The sequence below is a fragment of the Amphiprion ocellaris genome, chromosome 17 (genome assembly GCF_022539595.1).
Source record: "Amphiprion ocellaris isolate individual 3 ecotype Okinawa chromosome 17, ASM2253959v1, whole genome shotgun sequence".
Classification (NCBI taxonomy): domain Eukaryota; kingdom Metazoa; phylum Chordata; class Actinopteri; family Pomacentridae; genus Amphiprion; species Amphiprion ocellaris.
This window is the reverse complement of record NC_072782.1, coordinates 12,010,854-12,020,601: the sequence shown is the minus strand read 5'-3', so window position 1 is coordinate 12,020,601 and position 9,748 is coordinate 12,010,854. Positions and strand designations below refer to the sequence as shown.

The 9,748-nt window shown below is 36.7% G+C and overlaps 1 protein-coding gene across 11 annotated transcripts in view; it reads right to left on the bottom strand.

Moving 5' to 3' along the window:
• Positions 1-4,372: 4,372 nt before the first annotated feature.
• Positions 4,373-9,748, bottom strand: part of nedd4l (NEDD4 like E3 ubiquitin protein ligase) — a 53,743-nt gene continuing 48,367 nt past the window's right edge. For all 11 annotated transcript variants that reach the window (XM_055019272.1, XM_055019273.1, XM_055019274.1 and 8 more), the window contains 4 exons: positions 9,393-9,500; positions 8,781-8,877; positions 8,196-8,268; positions 4,373-6,326 (listed from right to left, as the gene is read on the bottom strand). In XM_055019272.1, coding sequence (XP_054875247.1) covers positions 6,224-6,326; positions 8,196-8,268; positions 8,781-8,877; positions 9,393-9,500 — 381 coding nt within the window. In that variant the 3' untranslated portion in view covers positions 4,373-6,223. The remainder of the gene's footprint in view (positions 6,327-8,195; positions 8,269-8,780; positions 8,878-9,392; positions 9,501-9,748) is intronic.

The window sequence follows — 9,748 nt, the reverse complement described above, 5'->3', positions numbered from 1 at the left end:
CAGCCAGTTGCACATTAGTGATAAGCTACAGGGGAAGTATTGATCGACCCTGACCAGAGGTAGAGGGTGAAGGGTGGAGGAGGGGGAGACCAAAAACTGTCCTGGCCAGGGCTGCAATAATGAGGTTTTACTGAAAGTGACTGTGAGCTGAATGTAATAGACTTAATAGTACAGGTGATGTTACCTAGTATTTTGAAGAGATTTTAAAAAATAGAAGGTACAAAATGAAGACAGTGTAAGAAACTAAACAGAGTCAAAGCAAGTTGCATTTTTGTCATGTATTTATTTAATATAGTAAATCCTAATACTGTAAAGTTCTTATGAGATAGTTAATGGATAGAATAGTAATACAACTACGACTAGTAGCAGAGATACGTCACATCCCCAAGGATAAGTTTCACTACCATTGTTGCTTATTTTTGCAGTGAGTTACAGTCACTAAGGAACCTGCTAAATAAACAGTTAAACCAGCTAAAAGTTCTGCATAAACCAGCCAAATAGTTACCTATATATAGTCACATCTTAGGAATTAGCAAAACATTATTTATAATTGCCTGAAACAGTTAGCAAAACTTAACAGATAAATGTTGAAATTTGTGGCTCAGAGTAATGGATGAATTGTTGTAATTTTTAGCAACAAATAGCTCAATTCCAATACTCATCTCACTGTACTGGATTTAGCTGAAACTGTTAGCTAAAAGCAGAGATTAAAATAACTAGCTAACATGGAAAATTAGCAAACAATAATGGATAAATGTTTGAAACATTGTTGACATAGTTAGCTAAAAGTAAAACAGACTTAGCTAAATGTAATAAATTTAGTGGAAATAGTTAACTAAAATATAAACAGTTCAAGCTGTTTGCTAAACATAACCGCTGAAATTGTTAGCTAAAATTACAGGATAGGCAGCTGATAAAATACTGCTTGAAACTGTAAACTACAATTTAAAAAAATGGTACTTTATATGAAATATAAACTAACTGTAATGGATTTAGTCAAAGTACTGAGCTAATGGGAATGGATAAATGGTTAAAATACTGAAATAAACTTTATGCATAATCATCTTATATTATTTGCTTAAGGTAACCACTGAAATTGTTCATTAAAATTACAGGATAAGCAGCTGAAATGATTTGCTATTGGTTTAAATTGCTAATGAAAATATAAAATGGTAGCTAATATTAAATGTAAACAAATTGTAATTGATTTGGTCCAAGTAGTTACCTAAAGGTAGTGAATGAATGGTTGAAATATTTCCATAAAAGTAATGCATAAACAGTTCAAAGTGTTACCTGGAATTGTTAACTGAAATAAAAATAGTTGCTCCAACCAACAGATAATAGGTTAAGCTGAAAGCTAAAAGAATTGCACAAGCAGCTCAAATATTCAACTGTTTTAACACTTGCCTAAAATGAAAAATGGTAGAACTCACTAAAACTTAGGTATACTACAGATAAGTTGAAATTGTTGGCTAAAAGAAAAACAGTTAAAATATATTAAAGGATGTGATATTATAGCATCAGCTAAATGTAAAGGATTTCGTTGATTTATTTAGGGGAATAAGCAATTCAAACAATCAGTAATGGCTGAAGTAGTCAGCTAAAATGAATGAATAAACAGTTAAAGCAGTAACCCAAACGTAGTGGATGAAATTGTTAACTAAATTTCAAAAATGGAAGCTAAAGTTAATGGAAAAGATCAAGCTGAAAGCTAAAATTAATGCATAAGCAGTTGTTCGAATAGTTAGCTAAAATGGAAAATGGTATAAAGTGCTAAAAGTTACAGATAATTTGTTGAAACACTTGGTTTAAAAAACAGTACAAATATTTAGTTAAATTTAATGGATTTAGTTGAAATAGTTCGCAAAAGGTAGAAAATATAAATTGCTTAGACAAACAGCTAAAATTAATGAATATACTGTCAAATGATGAGCTAACGTAATGATGGAAATGATTAAAGATAAATGGATAACATTCATGCATAAATAGTTGAAATGACGAAATAAAAACATTTAAGTTAGAGGTTAGCTAAAAGTAATGGTTAAAATAGTTAAAACTAAAATCCAGAATTAATGAATATTAATGAACAGTTACACTACTTTGCTAAAATGTAATTAATTTTTAAAAATTTTTAAAGTAATATATAAATGGAAGACGTGATACCACTGCCATTAACAGTAATAACACAAATGCTAACTTAACTAAAGAGCCTAAATTGTCTAATTTTTATACAATGAGTGATAGACAACATTCAGGATACATGAACTGCAGTGAACACATCTGGAACACAGGTGATGTTGACTTGTACTGACTGAGGAGGTATTAGACAGAAAAGACTGTGGAACTATGCACTGCCCTACATTATTCCCATAGTTCTTTATATTAGTGCTGCACATTCAGTATTTGACTATGAAAATCTAAAAAAAAAAGAGAGACAAGCTTCAGATGTCTACTTGAAAGCGAAATTGGAGGGAGAAGAATAAAATATTAGAGATGCTCATATGAAAGTTTGAAAAAAAGAACAAAAAACAATAATTATTGCTATATTTCTTGTTTTCAACTTACTATCTTCTACCTTTGGCCCAGTTTATTACTTAAACTTCTTGTCGGAGTTTCATTAAGGCCACTTCTGTGACTTAACAGAACCAGAGGTCACGTAGATCTCACCTTTACAAGAATAGCACCATCTTTTACAAATGAATCAAGAAGATATTGATTCTGTTTATTATCTTAGGATGTAAGTTGACATGTGTAGAAGATCAAAAAAACTTTCCCCCACTCCCTTGCACTTTGTAACTTTTTTGATCAGGTGGAATATTTTAAGAGGTGGATCTGGAGAAGAGTTGGCTCCTGGTTTGTTTGTGACCAGATCGAGGGTAGGAAGGCTTGATAAAATGTCCCCGTACTGGCAGGGTGGCTTTTATTTGCTCGTCCTTGGAGCTGATAACTTTCAGATTGCCTGTGTGAATGAACTGAGGTCCCTTCACCACACCACGTGCACAGACACACACTAAAAAGAGATGCCAGAGAGAGCTGTGAATTTCATTAATCTCTCAACAGACACGCATGCTTTGAAAAGTGTTTGCGTGCGGAGAGTCAGTGTTGAGGTTGGCTGGATTTCAGGAATTCATTCATAATGTGGATGTATTAAAGCAATCGCCATCAGATGCAGCATCTATCCACATGGGATTACAAGAGTTCTTTAAAACTGTGTGACCTTCTGTAAACGGAGGACAGATGGTGAACTGATGCACTTAAAGAGCACTTGAAGCATTTCTGTTAATGTGAAGGGGGGACTTATTAAAAACACAACAGCACTCATGAAAAACAACAACAAAGTTATCAATTCAGACCCACAGAAATGAACAACTGATAAAATAAATTTAGCAGAGAGCATTGCATCACATAAAGACCCACTTTATAGTACTCAATACACAGAAATGCAATTATCAGAGGATTTTTAAGCTTTAAAATCTATATAATTTTACAAAATTAATGATTATTTATGCAAATAAATCCTTAAAAAGTACAAAATCTCATCGTTATTACAGTCGGAGTATTTGCAGAGCTTTGTTTAAGCGGCATTTTAATGATGTAGCAGCTCAGTGATAATTTTGCACACTGCTGAGTAAGTTTGTCTACAATAGTGGACCTACTAATATCATCCATCAATTAGACAGTAGACTAATGAATTTACCGAAATTTCAGAAAAACTTTAAACTATACTTAACCCTCCTGTCGTCCTGCAGGTCAAAATTGACCCGTTTTAAAGTTTGAAAATGTGGGGGAAAAAAATGTATTTTCATAGTGAAACTTCTGATGTCCACATTTTCAACATTTTGGGGAAATCTTTGAACATTTTTTGGTGGAAAAAAAGAAATGTAAAAAATGTTTAAGAACATTCACCACAAAAAAAATCAACCAAAATCCAGTGAAATTCGCTGGATTTTGGTTGATTTTTTTTTGTGGATGTTCTTAAAGAAAGTATTAGAAGTTTTACTGATATATATGTAATCACTTTAGATATTTTTAGGATTTTTTTGGAAGATTTTTACTAATTTTTTTGAAAATATTTACAAGAATTTTCTTGCCAAATTTGGGAGATTTTTTTTAAAAATAAAACTTTTCAGGGAAACTCAAGGAATTATTGGAATTTTCTTCCTGAAGATTTTGCAATTTTTCTGAAATTTGGGGAATTTTTTGGTGCCTGTAAATGAAGACAGCAGGAGGGTTAAATACACTATTTGAGTAGAGTTCTGACACCTAAAATAATTCCTCGCCAGCATCCACTCCTTTGATTTTGTTTAATCTTACAATTTGGATTCTACTTCACATAGGAGGAAAGTCCAGTCACAATTAACAAAACAACACATTCTGAGAAGTTTCAATTTTATTTGACTGAAGTTAAATGAACCACAAAGAGTTGCAGAAAGTGGTGGAATCTTTAACAAAAATGAGGTTTCCCCCTCATTCATTAAAAAAAAGAAAACCCTCTTAAAAAAAAAAAAAAAAAGACTAATCTGTACTGAGTCAGTTTGAGTGGTGGGATCACAGCAGGGAAGAAACACAAGGGAGGAAAACATAGAGACAGGGGTCCAAAAAAAGAGAGAAAACAGAGAAGACTAAAGGATATGAAATCTCAGTTTCACTTCTGTCAACTTTTTCTACCTTAGCAGCAGCCCAGATTTACAGACTATTTTTATTGCACCGAGAAAGTGCTCAGAATGGAAAAAAAAAAGAATCACATTCAAGTAAACGACAGAAGACATACAACAGGCGACATGACCTCAGAGTGATCTATAAAGTGCCCTTTAGGTTCAATGGTGTTAGAAAAAGGAGAGAGAAACATAAAAAAGAAAAACTATTTTTTTTCTTTGTAAGAAACGTACTGCTTTATATTCAGTGGCAATCACAGCTTTTCTCTCAGACACCCTCGCACACACACAGCTTCATTTTAGTGTTGTTGATCAGTAATACTTCTGTTAAATGTAATACATACATATATTTATATATCATGAAAGAACTTAAAATGTTTTTTTTCCAAGAACAATTTACAGCATTATGAACAGCAACAGGCATGAGAATATTAATATAATCATGATGTCTCAGAGAAACTACCCCAAGTTTTAGTTTTCCCCGTCCCAACCTCGAGACCGATTACATGTCCAAATTAATATGTAGTCCAAGCAAACACAAGGTACAGTTTCATGCTGCTTTCAAAGCACTACAATAAAAAAAACATTTTTTTTCAACACATTTGCTATCACCGTAACAAATGATATGGATTAATCATGTCCCAGACTAGCCAAATTTGTACTTCACACACCAAGTCATATATAGTCGTCAAAATAGTAAAGAACATTGTTCATCAGTACAAATACACTGAGTACTTTCCTGCAAGAATTATACCAATGATAAAAAGAAAATCTGTTCTTTGATGACAAAAATTATGTAAAAAAAAAAAAAAAAAAAAAAAATAATCAACTGTGGGGAATATCATTTCACCCCCTCGACTCCATTCTTCTAATCCTTCCCAGTGGATAAAAAAGAAAACAAAAACCTTATTCTACAAAAGGCTGCAGCGGCGATATCTGATCACAGGACACAGACAAGGCTCTACGGAGGGGTGTGGCCGATTTCCTGAATTGTGATTGGCTAGCATTCCTAAGGTAATCTGGTGTTGGTCTAAGGATTTGAGAATTGTGATCATAGTGCCATTGCAGTTTCTTAGAGAAATAGTGCATGTAGGAGCCAGATTAAGGCCATGCTAAGACCCTTCCATTGAAGGGCACTCAAATACTGTGCTATAGTGTACATAAAGGAGCTATTGAAATGCATTGGTGTTGTCCAGCACTGTAGATTTTCACAGGACAAGGGTAGGTAGAGGGCAAAGAAACAGTGGATCAGGGGCTAGCTCCCATCATTCATTGCTCATGCCTGTGGATAATAGATTTCAGCATTCAAAGAGTGCAACGCTCCCTTTCTTTCCCCAGCACCTTTAAGGAGTGACCTACCACACTGAAAAGATATAAAGACGTAGGCATATTGGCTCGACAAGTCGCTGTACAGTCTCAAACCACCGTGCTGTGGAAGGTGGCTCACAGTCAGGCATTACAGTACAACATGCTTGCACAGAACTGCTACAGCAGCTGGTTTGACATCCCTGTGGCGTTTAGTTTTGTTTTATTGTCGGATGGTTGGACGCAGTCGAGACGCTGCGGTCTTAGTCGACGCCCTCAAAGCCCTGCGCGTTCTCTACAGCCATGAGGAGTTTCTCTCTCAGGTCCTCAAAGGATTCGTAGGTGGGCAGATCCAAGCGGTTGAAACTGGGAAGAAGAACATAAGATTAATTAATTTACAAAAAAGTTAAGAGCAGAAAAAACACTTGACACCACCAGACTCTTGTGTGCTGGGTCTGTAGATGGCAGTGTCAATGTGTAATCAGTTGGACTCTCAATTCAGAGTAAATGAGTAAATTGAGGGCGGCATGGCTCAGTGGGTAGAGTGGCCGTCTTGTAACTGGAGGGTTACCAGTTCGATCCTGGCCTGGAGAGCTCATGTCGAGGTGTCCCTAAGCAAGACACTGAACCCCTAACTGCTCCTGATGGGTCATGGTTGGCGCCTAGCATGGCAGCTTCCGCCATCAGTGTGTGTGAGTGAATGGGTGAATGTGACGTATAACGTAAAGCGCTTTGGGTATCGTTTCAGGTATAGTAAAGCGCTATATAAATACAGACCATTTACCATTTAAATGTGTCTTAAAGCCTCTACACACTGTGTGATTTTTGGCCATCCCAGATAAAAGGTAACAATCTTGAGAGAATTGTGGCGAATCTTGGCTCTAAATCAGTGAGACGCACAGTGAGACATGTTCAAGGACAACCATTGTAATGGCCTTGCCACCAAAGACAAGCTGCAATAAAATTCTGACAGTGTCAGAAATTTGGGGTGATCATCTCAGTGTGACTGCTGCTGCGACCTACAACAACTAACTAACCAATAGAAATGCAGTATGAAATGACATACTGATCAGCTCAACAGTGCCGCTAAACCCAAATAGATGATTTGTGGCAACAATGGTAAAATGCATCAAAACAAGTAGGATAGTGTGGGATTTAAACAAAGAAGGCAGCCTAGTAGAGTTGTGGCAGCAGAAGCCTTTTTGACGTATCCTCCAGCTCGTACCACAACCGGACAAAAAAGGATGAAGCATGGAAGGATATAGTGGCGAAATTGCAGCTCCCCGGTTAGTAACCTAACATTAGTGGCTAGCAAATACATACACACACCACTGTAGATAGTGGCCACAGCACTCAGTTTCGTTGCGTTGTTGCTTCGGTTGTTTATTTTTCATGGATGGAAGGTACACGCTTATTGCGCATTCACGTCGACTCACGTACATCGTAGGCTGTGATTCAGCTGCGTTTTCATCGTGCAATCTGCACAGAGCAAACTTCGTGTCGTGGCCAAAGATTATTAGATTCATGTCGTACAGTGTAGGAAGCTGGGAACTTGTAAGATTGTTAAGATCGCACCGTGTGTAGAGGCCTTTAAACATCTGTAAACCCTATGCAGATGTCTGACTGAAAATCAACTTCACAAACATCCATGTTGCTCTCTTCCCCTCCCACTATCTGTGTGTTAGTTCCCTTCAGTACAGGAAACAAAAGCAACCTACACCTTAGACATTTTTCACACAGACCATACAACAAGGCTGTCCTGCTTGTTTTTTTTTGTTGTTGTTTTTTGGGGGAAGCTAGCTATTTCAAAAGCAGTCCTCACCTCCCTGCACATAAATGTTCAACCAAAAGAATTCCCCCATCACCATTTTGCAGGAGCAATGTCCCTGTATTCTGGCTTAACATTGTAAAAAATGACTGTGATTGGTTTAAATAAACACAAAAACGCCTTATGCATTTATTCTTGTCATAGCAGAATGATGAGGTTCATATTTCTGGCTACGTGAGACTATTCTATTTATGGTTAATTACCTGTAAATCCACTGACTTTCCCATCAGCCTCAGCTGTACTTGTGTGTTAAGTGCTAATGAGTAAATGTTAGCATGATACCACACTAAACAAGGTGCCGTTCATGATAAACATCACACCTGCTTAGCATTTGCATGTTAGGAGCTGCTAGAGTATCTATAGTGGCTCGGCCTTGTTCTGTGTGTATGCTTGTAGTAGTGACATACCATGTGTGAGCTCTTGGTAACTTATCCGGTGTTCCCCACTGCTCGATTGTGAACAGCTGAGGACCATTAGAACCTGCCACAAAGCAAAGAACACTGATTAATACACCACTGTTAAGATGATGTAGACATGCTTGTATTAAAACAAATTCAACCCTTTGTTCAGTTCAACAGTCATTGCTTGTGACCTTGGGTGATGAAGTCTATTTAGAATTACTTTTCTATTATATAAATATATAATGTGTTTTCATTTCTAATCATTTGAAGTGTCAGGTGTAATTCGACAACACAGAAAAACAGCCTCTTTATTTTCATATGGTTGTTATGTAGAAAGAAAAAAATGAACCCAATGTTGACAGAAACGTTTTTTCATGTATATATATATATATTTTATACATAAAGATGGATTAAAGATTTTAGCATTCTTCCTGGATGTGTACAATGACTGTAATTCAATTCCCGGAACAGCGACACTGTTGACTCATCTTTTTCTTGGGCAACCGTTTTTGTGTCACTGTTACATCAAGTTCAAGCCAAACTGATAAGAATGCTGCAGGTAGGAATCGACTGTCTGCTGAAGTCACGTACCATAAAGCTCGGCAAAGCCGTTCATGGGCACTCGGGATGTTCCTGTAACAAACTGGAGGAGTCGAATTCTCTTTTCAGCATCCATCAACAGGACAACCTAACAAGAGAGGGAAGGTCAAACAGTTACCATGATTTACTCAATTCTTTTATCAAATCGATACCATGAGAAGCATATTTAAAACTGATTTTACCCCAGTAGCTCAACTGCAATACAGCTTATTCACAGCAAATCAGCTTTTGTGATCTAACCACTGTGTATTTTGGGAGTACAAAGTTTTCAAACAGTAGCTGTTTGAGCCAATTCGCTAATCAAATGACATGACTCTGTTGTCTGTGTGTAAGTGTGTATACATGCACAGATTAGCGCTTGTGTGTGTGTGCTGCCTGAGTGTATTTGATGTGTGTGTGTGTGTGTGTGTTAACGCTCAAGTCAAGACAGATGATAACCGGGGGGCAGGTACTACTTTAGGCACTTTCATCAGAGCAAACAAGCTTGTTCTTCCAAACAGACTTTGATCTTCAAAGGCGAGGTCGGCAAGCCTGTCACGGGCCGCACGGAGGGAAAGAGGACTGAAATCAGCCTTTTATAAAAACGAAAAAATCCACACGTACCTTCCAGAACCACTGTATAACAGGGTGGTTGGGACAGTAGCCGTTCTTGTAAACAGTGTGTTGTCTCCAGTCGTTGACGTCGACGTCACCCAGACCACACATGAGCAGCTACACAGAGAGAAAGAAAGCTTTTACAGCCACATTTCATCTCAGACAGTACCTCATATAATAAATACCACAATACTAAAATGATTGCTCTTAGTAATGCTACAACTAACAGCTGTTTTCATTTAAATGAGACCAGCAATTAAAGTTTTGATAATCATTTGGTCTTTGAATCAGTGGAAGGGTTCAAGGTGATGTCTACGAACAGTCCAAAGTACATTGATATCTAAATTACTATCATGGAAGAAAAA